At 37.3% G+C, this 12,098-nt stretch overlaps 1 protein-coding gene across 3 annotated transcripts in view; it reads right to left on the bottom strand.

Moving 5' to 3' along the window:
* The window catches only part of NETO1 (neuropilin and tolloid like 1), a 105,992-nt gene that overhangs the window by 87,712 nt on the left and 6,182 nt on the right, over nt 1–12,098 (bottom strand). For all 3 annotated transcript variants that reach the window (XM_070749134.1, XM_070749133.1, XM_070749135.1), the window contains exons 2-3: nt 10,578–10,631; nt 3,189–3,326 (exon numbers count right to left, since the gene is read on the bottom strand). In XM_070749134.1, coding sequence (XP_070605235.1) covers nt 3,189–3,326; nt 10,578–10,631 — 192 coding nt within the window. The remainder of the gene's footprint in view (nt 1–3,188; nt 3,327–10,577; nt 10,632–12,098) is intronic.

The following is a 12,098-nucleotide window of genomic DNA, read 5'->3' as shown; positions in this document are numbered from 1 at the left end:
AGTTCCCACCAACCTACAAGCAATCAATTAAATATTTGAAGTGGCAGATATGAGTAGACTAACAACTATGAGATTAAAAGAAAAAGAAGACATGGACTATTATCAAATTTGGGAATGATGATGATAATAATAATAATAATAATAATAATAATAATAATAATGATAATGATAATGATAATAATAATTTTTTATTAATATTATTGTTGTTGTTGTTGTTGTTGTTATTATTATTATTATTATTATTATTATTATTATTATTATTATTATATTTGTATGCCTCCCCTTTCCGAGGACTGGTATAAATGGTTAGATAAAAGGAAGAAAACTTAATAATAGTATAGAGATCTTAAACTCTGAGATCTCGCAGAGATGGTAGAGTATATATAGACAATAATGAGTGAGAAAAGAGTGACTTGGTATACAAGAATATTCTAATAGACAAGGGTGCAATGAGCTAACAATAAAACAAAGTATTTAATAACAATAAATTGAAGAGGAATTATAAAAGAACTATATAAGACCAATTATGAAATGTAAATGTGTTAAACAATATGAATAACTGCATAAAATTTCTGGATTGTGGTTTTTTCTGTTTCTGTCTTTGCTTTATTTTTTGTCTGGCTTTTTTTCCCTCTTCTTGTTGACTTGCTTGCCTGTTATTGTTACTATTATGATTATGTATATTGTAAGTTATTTTTGTAAATACATTACATATGTAGCTTTTTAAAATAATAAAAATATATTTAAAAAAAAACTTATTCAGAGAGAGTAACAAGAAAAGAGCTTGCAAGCCTGTCACAGCTGGGAAAATCATGAGCACCTGATTAGGGCTGGAAAGAAACATTTGGAGCAAGTAGAGCAATGAAAAATATCCTGCAAGACTTAGGGCTTCGAAAACATTGTTCGTAAAGAGTAACAATGAAAGAACTTGCAAGGCAAGAGCTGGGAAGACAGTTAGTACTAGTTAGGGCTGGGGGGAAAAGCTTTGAAAAAAGCTACATCCAGCATATAAGATGCACTTGAATTTTCAGTCTCTTTTAAGGAGGAAAAAGGTAGGTCTTATACTCTGAAAAATACGGTAGGCAAGAACATGTTGCAAACCACAGTGGTTGTGGGAGACAGCTGTTCTGCAATGAGCTTTTACTACTTGAACTCTTAGCAATCTTTTAAATTTAGGTTCTAATTACCTTTCTTCAAAGAGTCCTAATAACATGGAAAAGATTGCTTAATGCCTGCATGTCTTGTCATCTTTTTCATCTAATTATCTTATAGAAGTGCTGCCTTGAGGTTTTACATCTGCTTAAAAAGACTTGGGGTTCTAACAAGAAGCAGAGGAATAGATGCAATGAAAGAGGCCCATACAATTAAGGCTTTAATTTTTACCAGCCTGTAATTTCATGTAGCTGACAGCTGAAGCTAAGCAAAAAAAATCTATTTCTTTTAAGAAGAATGTCTCGAAATGAAAGATTGATCTAAATATCTTTCTTGCATAACTGGGAGCCAGTATCACACAAATGGATTGGAATAATTCCTAATATCTCCCATTAGTCAGCAGTGAGCAACCTAATAAAAGGAATTTGGAATTTAAAATACTTTTTTGCTGAATGAATCTCAAAATCTAAAACAGCAATAAAAATCCATTTTGATACAATTTAGATTAGCTACAATGGACAGAATTAAATTCTCCTCTTTTGTTTTTTGCAACAAAACAGTCTGAAGTTAGAACCCAAGCTCTTTGATTTTTAATGCATTTTAAGCATATATTAAATTCTTATTTAGTATTATATTACAGTAAAATTATACAAACCGCTACTAAACTTTGAAATGGATATCAATGAAAGGTTAAAGTATGGGAAATAGAATTAGGAGTTAAATTGAGGCAAAGATAATTTTTTCATTCTTTCAGGCGCCCAACTTTCCTTATTCCCATATATATATACTGTATATGTAACTGTATATATATATACAGTGTGTATGTATGTATGTATGTATGTATGTATGTATGTATGTATGTATATACAGTAATACCTCATCTTACGAACTTAATTGGTTCCGTAAGTAGGTTCGTAAGGTGAAAGGTTCGTAAGATGAAACATTGTTTCCCATAGGAAACAATGTAAAAGCGATTAATGCATGCAAAAAGAAAAAAAAACGCAAAATGGCGCTCCGCTGGGCGCCGCCGCCCGGCTATCATCTTTCAGAAGGTTACAGGTGGCGCAGCTCAGCGGAGCACCATTTTTGTGATCGGCGGTGGCGTTTTCGGCCAATCTGGAGGCTGGAAAGGAGGTGGGGAATCCCAATAGGGAATTTCATGGGCAGAGCTTTGACGTCATGAAGACGTCCAACCAGTCTGAACTTATACCATTTTTTAGTGATTATTCAAAGTTACAAATTAAGACCCGGGTTGGTGCATTGGTTAGAATGCAGTATTGCAGGCTAACACAATGTTCATTGCCAAGAGTTCAATCCTGACTGGCTCAAGGTTGACTCAGCTTTCCATATATATGTGCATTTAGATTAGCAAACCTGCATCACGATATCCACAAAAGTAAAAGAATAAGTACCATCAAAATGTGATGTTCTGCTAATTGTATATAGCTTCTAATCTATTAGGGGCCTCTATTTCATAATGAAATCAGCATAAGGAAGTTAAAGCAGTCCATGTAAGCTATGGTTCATATCACATTTAAAAAAATACTTAAATATTTTAGCAACTCTGGAACATGTGAACATCATATAAACATATTTCTTACAAAGAATGATTTAGCTATAACTTCCTGCTGATACACTTTGTGACTGACCTGGATTTACTGCCAACAATTCTGAAATATTGCCAAAAGTCTAACCATATTATGAAACATCTCATTTCTTATAACTCAAAAACAACCACAAAAAATTAGAGTGAAGTGTAACAGTATTAATCTTATTGTCAAATTACTGAATCTAAAAATGGAAAAGAATGCTTTCTATTTAATTATCAGCTTGCAAGCTTCTGTAGGGTCTTTTAGAAATGTATGCATTTTCTATGAATACAAAGTTTTTATATGATGTCCCTCTCCAAAAATGAACATTTATACATTCTTACTAGATAAAGTTATTGTTTGTGAAACAGTTAAATTTAATAATCATTGCCAAAAGTAGAACAATGGGGGGGAAAAGAAGAGAGAAAAAGGAATGTCTTATATTACCTTCTATAATATAGACACATTCTCTGTCAGGAGGATATTTGTTGGGGTAATTTGGGGAAGTGAAAATACCGCCTTCTGCGTATTTTGTCCACACTCCACACTGAACTGTCTTCTGTCCTTCTGAACTGTTTTGCTTTTCTAGAAAAGAAGGGGGGAAGGAAGATGAGATCATGTTTTGACTTAAATACATAATGTGAAATCATTTGCTTTCATCTGTAGTCTGCTACAACTTCCTACTTATTGTTGTGAGTGCTCCTTGTCCACCTCAGGTCGTGTCAGAGTCTGAGGAAGATGACCCAGGACCCTCTGGATACCCTGGGCCAGGGGGATTGCCAGCTGATGCAGATAGTGAGGGAGAAAGTGACCTGAATGAACTTGAGGAACCACTAGAAGGGGCTGATATGACAATGGGGGAGTGGTCCCAGTTGGAGGATGAGGAAGACATTAGAGTGGAACGTCAGTGGATAGTCCCTCGCAATAGTAGATTGCTGAGAAGGCGAGAGGAGTTACATAGTAAACGCTCCGAGTCTCCGGAGAGGGGCGGCATACAAATCTAATTAATAATAATAATAATAATAATTTTTTATTATTATTATTATTATTATTATTATTATTATTATTATTTTACAATCTTAGCTTCTTTGGGGTGTGATGTCATTTCCAGGCAGTATAAAGGCAAAGGATTTTGGGTAATTGGGTATGGGGTTCAATGTTGTTCAATGGAAGAGATGTGAGATTGGGGGTGTGATTGAACAAGGCTTTAAACCCATGATTTCTGCCTCAATAAAAGATATTATCTGCTGGATGATTTTTGCCTGGACTTCATTGAGCAAATTCATATGCTTAAATGATAAATGGACTTGTTATCTAGGGCAGTGTTTCCCAACCTTGGCAGCTTGAAGATATCTGGACTTCAACTCCCAGAATTCCCCAGCCAGCATTCGCTGGCTGGGGAATTCTGGGAGTTGAAGTCCAGATATCTTCAAGTTGCCAAGGTTGGGAAACACTGATCTAGGGAATGCTGATTAGGCCGGGTTTGAGGCCTTTCCCAGACATTGTTTATGTCTAGCTCCGAAGAGAAAAATAACTCCTTTTTTCCTTGCTATTCAAAATCTGCTTTTCGTTATGTGTGATTTTCTCAATAAAGAATTTGATTTTATCATAAAATAAGGGATTTTTGAGTCAGTGGGTTCGCTCCGAGGCCCATGCACAGAACACTAATACCGTAGGATCAGGTTCTGTGTTTATTAATCCAACCTCAAAGATGGGATTTTCTTTTTCCTCTGTTATACAAGAGGGAAGAAATTCCAAGTGTAAACTTTGGGAAATGCTTTAGGACATTGAACAGGAGTTTGTTTGTAGAGCTGATAGGGCAGTCAAAATTATACTGACTATCAGAAAGGTAGGCACTTCAAAGGTTATGATCTATAAAGCCCTTCATGGCATCAGACCAGAATATCTCCAGGACCGCCTTCTGCCGCATGAATCCCAGCGACTGGTTAGGTCCCACAGAGTTGGCCTTCTCCGGGTCCCGTCGACTAAACAATGTTGTTTGGCGGGACCCAGGGGAAGAGCCTTCTCTATGGCGGCCCCGACTCTCTGGAACCAACTCCCCCCAGAGATCAGAATTGCCCCCACCCTCCTCGTCTTTAGTAAGCTCCTTAAAACCCACCTCTGTCATCAGGCATGGGGGAACTGAGATAACTTCCCCAGGCCTATATTGTTATGTATGGTATGTTTTGTGCATGTTTTTAAAATTATGGGTTTTTAGTTTTAATTATTAGATTTGTATTGTATATTGTTTTTCTATTACTGCTGTGAGCCGCCCCAAGTCTACGGAGAGGGGTGGCATACAAAATAAATAAATACATTTGTTTTCTTGCAGATGTTTCATTATGAAACTAGGTAATATCATTGGTGCTAGCACAGTGCCTATATCACTGATGATGTCACCTAATTTGGTAATGAAATGTCTCAGGAAAACCAGCAAGCTCAGAGAACACCAAGGATTTAATAAATATTATCTTCTATAAGCTGTAAAGAAATACAATATATCAAACAGACTTTTTAAAAAAATAATAGCACTGGCAGAATCTGCAAGAACAGAACACAGCAGGATAGGATACTATATAATTACTATATCGTTTTCTGCCTAAAAATAACATAGTGCGCATATGTAACAGATGTAAAGTTATGGTATTTCTTGAAAAAATAAATTACTGATACTCTCACCTATAACAAAGTATCAAGATTCAATCATACTCCAGAAGCGCCATTGTTAAATAAGGAATTCATCATAAAAATTTTTAAAAATCTTCTCTACCTATATAGAAACACCCACCCCCACCCCCAATAGCATGGCAATACAACTGAAAGGATCTGATCTGATTACCAACCATCCAATCAGAAAAAGCTATGGATGGCATTTCGAAAAATCAAATTAGAGAATGTTGTAATGGTAATGAGAAGATTTAATCACAATGTTATCTGGCAAGATGCAATTGTTACATATGGATTTCTAGGAAATTCCTGTTCGGTTTTGGTTACAAGATTTTATAAAAAGAGAAAAGCAATTGGATTTCTTTGATTTGATGTAATGTGATTTAACCAATAGGGAAAAAAGTTAGTAATATGAAAACAGTAATACGAAAGGATTTATTGGGGGAGGCAACCATATGATGGTAGAGTTTTTGACTTAAAAAATATAAAGACAAATGAAAAAAAATATTCCTTGGGCTACAAGGAAAGGTGATTTGAATAAACTCTGAACAATGATAATAGACTGTTCTTGAATGAAAAATTAATATAATAAAAGTTTGATATTAATGGAAGTTTCTAAAAAAAGGAAATATTAAATATGCAATCATAAAAAATTCCAATTAGAGAGAAAAGGGGGAAATAAAGGAAGCACTAGAAGCTCATAAGCAATCAAATAAAAAAGAGAGAAAGGATACACATAGAAGGGACAGGAAAGACTAATTATGAAAGAAGGGCAGATACAAGAAACCCAGAATTGCAAAGATTAAAAGTGATGACCAGAAAAAGTTTCTTTACATACATGCAATTAAAAAAAGAGCAGAAAACTGATTGTGTAAGAAATTGACAAATCGTTCAGAGGTAATGTAATTTTTTTTCCCTCAAAAAAGGATTTGTTTCTATTAAGCAAGCATGATGAGGTGATTGCAGAGGCAGGCCAAAAACTTCAAAATGACAGAAAAAAAGATCTTAAGGTGTATCTAAGAATTTTTCAGTAAAGTTCATTTCTTTTGTTCCAAATGAATTACATCCTAGGAGCTGAAGGAATCTGCTGATAGATTCTCAGATTGCATTTTGAGTTTAGAAAAACCTGCAAAACATGAAATGTCAAAAGCCAAAAAAGGAAAAAGAAACTATCCCTGTCTTCAAAAAGAGTAAACCAGAGAAGATCCGGGATATTGGTAGATCTGTAAATCTCATGTCAGTAGGTTGCAAAACTCTATGACCCATTACAAAATTCCATTCCTAGAAATCTACAGGAAACATGGGCTGTCAAAAATAGAGCCTACCAGGTTAATTACAATAAATCAAGGGAAAGCTGAGGACATAATATACCGTATTTTTCGCTCTATAAGACGCACCTGCTGATAAGACGCACCTAGATTTTAGAGGAGGAAAATAGAAAAAAAATATTTTGAGCCAAAAAGGGGAGAGGAAGAGAGGAAGGAGTGAAAGAAGGGAGTGAGGGAGGAAAGAATGGAGGAAGGAAAAGGAAAGCAAGAAATGGAGGGAGGAAAGGAAGGAAGGAAGGAAAGAAAGAAAGGGGGAAGGGACAGAAACAGAGGAAGGAAGCAAGGAAACTTATGAAAGGGGAGAGTAAGAGAGGAAGGACTGAAGGGAGGGAGGGAGAGAAGAAGGTAGGAAGGAGAAAGAAAAGAAGAAATAGAGGAAGGGAAGGTAAAAGAGAAAGAAAAAGAGCAAGAAAGAAAGCAAGAAAGAGAGAAAGAAAGAGAATGAAAGAGAAATAAAAATAGAGAGGGGGAATGAAAGAAATGGAAGGAGGGAAGGAAGGAGAGAAAGCAAGAGAAAGAAAGAAAGCAAGAGAAAGAAAAAAGAATGAAAGAGCAAGAGAGCAAGAGAGCAAGAGAGAAAAAGAAAGAAAGAGAGAAAGAAAGAAAGGCAACTTCAAAGAAAGGCTCACTGAGCATCTCTCACTCTCTCTCTCTTTCTATCCCTCTTTCTTTCTTTCTCTTCCTTTCTCTCTCTCCTCTTCCTTTATTTCCTCTCCCTCTCTCTTTCTCTCCCCCCTCTCTCCCCCTTTCCCTCTCTCTTTCTCTCTCTCCCTCTCTTGCTATCTCTCCCCCCTCTCCCTCTCTCTTTCTCTCCCCCCTCTCCCCCCTTTCCCTCTCTCTTTCTCTCTCTCCCTCTCTTGCTATCTCTCCCCCCTCTCCCACTCTCTTTCTCCCTCTCCCTCTTTCTCTCTCTCCCCCTCTTTCTCTCTCTCTCCCCCTCTTTCTCTCTCTTCTTCTCACTTTCTCTTGTTTTCTTTCTGTTGCAGGAGAGGCGGGGCCGGCGAAGGTGATATTCAATGTCGGGGGCGCTCGGGCGGTTGCGCGCGCTCCCTATCTCCCTGCTAGCCTACTCGGAATATTCAAAATAAGAAAAACCTTCGCCGGCAAAGGCTTTTCTTATTTTGAATATTCCGAGTGGGCTAGCAGGGAGATAGGGAGCGCGCGCAACCGCCCGTGCGCCCCCCGACATTGAAGACCTCCGCTGAGAAAAACCTTTGCCGGCATTTCCTCTTGGCATCAAGGAGGTGCAGCGGCGGGCGGAGAGAGGGAAGGGGGGCAGCGGCATCCCTCCTGGCCTTGGCGGGCCGCCCGACCCTCCCCACCTCCTGCAAATGCGGCGGGGGGAAAGCGAGGAGCCGGTTCTGGCGGGCGCGGGGCTTGGCTGGCTGGCTGGCTGGCGGGGGGAGCGCCGCTGGTGGTGCAGAGGGAGACCCTCCTCCAGGAGGGAGGGGGCCAGGCAGCAGCTAGCCAGCCAGCCGGCGGGATGGCGCTTCCGAGTTCGCAGCCTCCCCCCCCCCTCCCTGCCTGCATCTTCGCTCCATAAGACGGGGCTGATTTTTCTTCCTACTTTGGGAGGAAAAAAACTGCGTCTTATGGAGCGAAAAATACGGTATCTTTAATTCAGTAAAATATTTTATAGAGTACCTAACAATATTCTGACTAATAAGCTAGTTAACTGTATTATGTGTGGCAGTAGTACTAGATAAATTACATATACAGATGAAAAAAACCACTCAAAATATCCACAGGCAACAAGTATTGAAGGTAATTTATACCTCCTGTGTTTTGCTGTAATCCGTATCTGCAGCCAGGAAGGAGGATGAGTTTACTTACTTTCAATCTTTATACAAGTGGCCCTTCAGTTATGACCACTCATTCAATAATCATTCAAACTTGTGACAGTACAGAACACCAGGGGGACTTATCCTTGAATTTCTGGCTGTCGCAACATCCCCAAATCATGTAATTATGATTTGAGCCTTCAACACCTATCAGTGGTTCTCAACCTTTCCAATGCCGCAACCTACAGTTCCTCATGTTGTAGTGATGCTCAACTATAAGTCTAGAGCCAATTCTCCCAACAGAGCTTTAAGCTGATTGGTAGGAAGGTCAGAGGGACATCCCCACAGTAAATGCCTGATTAGTCAGATTGTAAAAATATGTTCTAAGGTGCTAGAATAGAAGTTTTAGTTCCTAGCATCATGGGAAATTTGTCTTTTTCCATGGTCTTAGGTGAACCCTGTGAAATGGCAGTTCAACCCCAAAGGTGTCCTGACCCTCAGATTTAGAATCACTGTTTCATGCTAAGGTCTCAGTTTCTGACATTACCTGCCAGGTTCCCACAAGCAAATCCAATACAGAAGCTGGCAGGAAATAAGAAAATTCATTCATGTGAAATCTTTGCTTTATGATGGCAACAGAATGCTGGGACTTTTGTCACTACATGATGAAATCATGTGATTCACACTTTACTAATGGATCATTAGCCACAGTAGTCCTGGTTCTAACTGCTCTTGCATTCTGAGGACAACCTGTAGCTATTTACTTATTAAGAAGTTTCTTTTTTTCTTGAGCAGAGGTAGAAATTTGAGTGGCTGTATTTCATATGAAATGTTGTACGCCGTTCTGAGTCGCCTCGAGAAGGGCAGCATGGAAATGAAATCAAATGAATGAATGAATGAATGACCTGAAAGATATATCAGATCAGAATTACATTGGATGTTTAGTATTCCAACTGTAATAAAATAGCATAAAATATGTAAATTATTATTTTTTTCTATTATTTGTTAAGAAAGCTTCATAACAGTGTTGCAGTTTTAAGTCTGTCAGAATCATGTTTCAGCAATTCTATATCTTCAGGAATCCATCTTTTATATGAGCTCATAGACAATTCTGGTTGCATAATAATTAATATTTAAAGTTGGCTCACATATCACATTAATCCAGAATATGGTAGGTTTAGTTTTCATTGTGATTTGTAAACCCAATTTTGCAAAATAGGCTTTATAGCCCAACATATGTTCTAAACCAGTCAGTTCTTTCCTCGATAAACTTTGGTGGGACAAGATTTGGCTCAGTTAAATTTGTGAATCAGATCAGAACATTCTTGTTACTGTTACTTTATATTCCAGTAAACTACTACGAACATTTTTTTTTTAAAGTTATCTGTGAGTTAGGAACTCCATTTGTATTCTTAGCCAGAAAGGAACTGTTGGAGATGAAATGCTTGTTTTGCATTTGAAAGTAGCAGCAGCACCTGTTCATTCATATTTCCAAGTCAAGAAGCATAAATGTTTGCAATGTCACCAATCCATCTTTTTACAGAAATGTCTGCGAGCAAAAATCCAAACTCAGACAGTACCAAAGACTCCATAGCCCAACCGTAGGCTACAAATATTCTCTTCTATTTGTACTAGGTCACTTTCTATGTCTTCTGAGCTTGAAATTCATTGATTCCATAAATGTAACAATCCATTTCTAAGTTTACCAACTGTAATATAATTGTGGGCAAGGCTGTGATTGAAATTTTACTCTTATTTTAGGATCCACTTTTTAGGATGTTATTTTACCTGTTTTGGCCTCCTGATTCAAACAGAAACATGCTAGATTGCTGCACTGGAATTCAGAAAATGTATTCATTAATTTTTAGTTAACATGTTTCAATGCATGTGTTTCCAATATTAAATATCATAGCCTGCTTTGACTATTTTAAACTTGTTCTGAATACTAAGCACTATATTCCCTCCCCCCACCCTTGTTTGAGAAAAATGTAAATCATTTTAAGTTTTAAACATTTTTAAACAAAACCAGATCATAGGAATAATTTCTTCTAAAAACATACCTGCTCCTTTTTTTGTTGCCCCAGCCCAGTGTAGGATGATAAAACTTGCTACAACTGGAAAATAAAAACATATTAGTTGAAATGAGAAATTAGTTTAGACAACCCTATCCTTAACCTTAACCCAAAGTAGAAAATTATAACAAAAGAACAAACAGTATATGTTGTTTGGCTGCACTTATTTTTTATAAGAACACTGTAATCCGAAACAGAGTAGCTACATATTCATAGTAAAAGCCACACAGCAACAGGAATAAATGAAGTTATCTTTGAAGTTATCTTTAAAGCATAAAACATTTTGATTCATGAGTGCAGAGACTTTAGTAAGAGATACAATGAGGTGACACCATTTAAATACTGTATATAGCCAGAGCTGCAATTCTATGCTATTTTCATGGGATAAACTCAGAAAAATCAGTGGAACTTACTCCTGCATAAATCTAAATTATAGATTTGAAAGGGAGAAAAAATTAGATTATATTTTATGAGCTTTTGGTATTATCTATGTCAATTATGTGCATACCAGATTGTTATAGTAGTTATAGTTATGGTTATAGTTAGTGATAGGTGACATTTAACTAGCCATAGGAATATTGAATAATAGTAAAGTATATTGATGGATTTAACCAGGCAATCCGACCTCCCTCATATATATTTCTGATATACAATTCTCAGCCATTTGATACCATCTGACCAGACTGTTGAGAGCATGGGCACCTGCAACAAATCAAGACTATGTCAAAATGACAACACACAAACATAATGTGATAATGAGATAAAGTTATTTTTTACAAGTTTTCATTCCAATATTTGACACAAGTACACCAGTACCTTTGTCAGATATTATTGCTATGCGTTAATGCCATCATGATACCATTAACTGTTATGGCCATGTAGCCCAACACATTTTGGATAATCTCTCTCAAATCTGGACAACATTACAAAACGATGGCCAAATTCTAAGATGGCAGAGGTAAAGTCTTGGAATATTGTATGGGAGGTTTATGAGGCTATGTATCTAAAAGCAGTAGAGTCTTGACATTCCGCCCAAGATGTCAAGGTCCTCTTCAAAACGATGGACAAACATCATCATCATCATCCACCATCTGTAGACTTGATCCATATTTCTCCAAGCTGGCAAAATCTTCCAAGAAGACAGGGGTCTGGCTCTAGGGAATAATCAACTCCTCATTGTAGGGATGGGAGATAACAACTCTTTATATAAAAGCAATCGGTTGCCTTCTGTTCTGGACTCAGTAAATTAGGACCACTAAGAATTATTCTCCAATCTCCCTTTTAGAAAAAGATTGTAAGAAATTGATGGAGTATCAGTTATAGAGAACTCTGGAAGAAATGGATTATCTGGACCCCCATGAAATATGAAACCAAGCTGCTATGGGACTTGACTCACTATGGCAAATGCTGGATGATGTTCCCATCCAATATCACAATATTTGTCCTGCAGAAAATCTATCCATGGTAGCCTTCTAGGTTATCAGCAGTAGTTAGCAGTAGGAAGACACC

This window comes from Erythrolamprus reginae, chromosome 3 (genome assembly GCF_031021105.1).
Source record: "Erythrolamprus reginae isolate rEryReg1 chromosome 3, rEryReg1.hap1, whole genome shotgun sequence".
NCBI lineage: Eukaryota > Metazoa > Chordata > Lepidosauria > Squamata > Dipsadidae > Erythrolamprus > Erythrolamprus reginae.
This window is presented reverse-complemented; position numbering and strand designations above follow the sequence as displayed.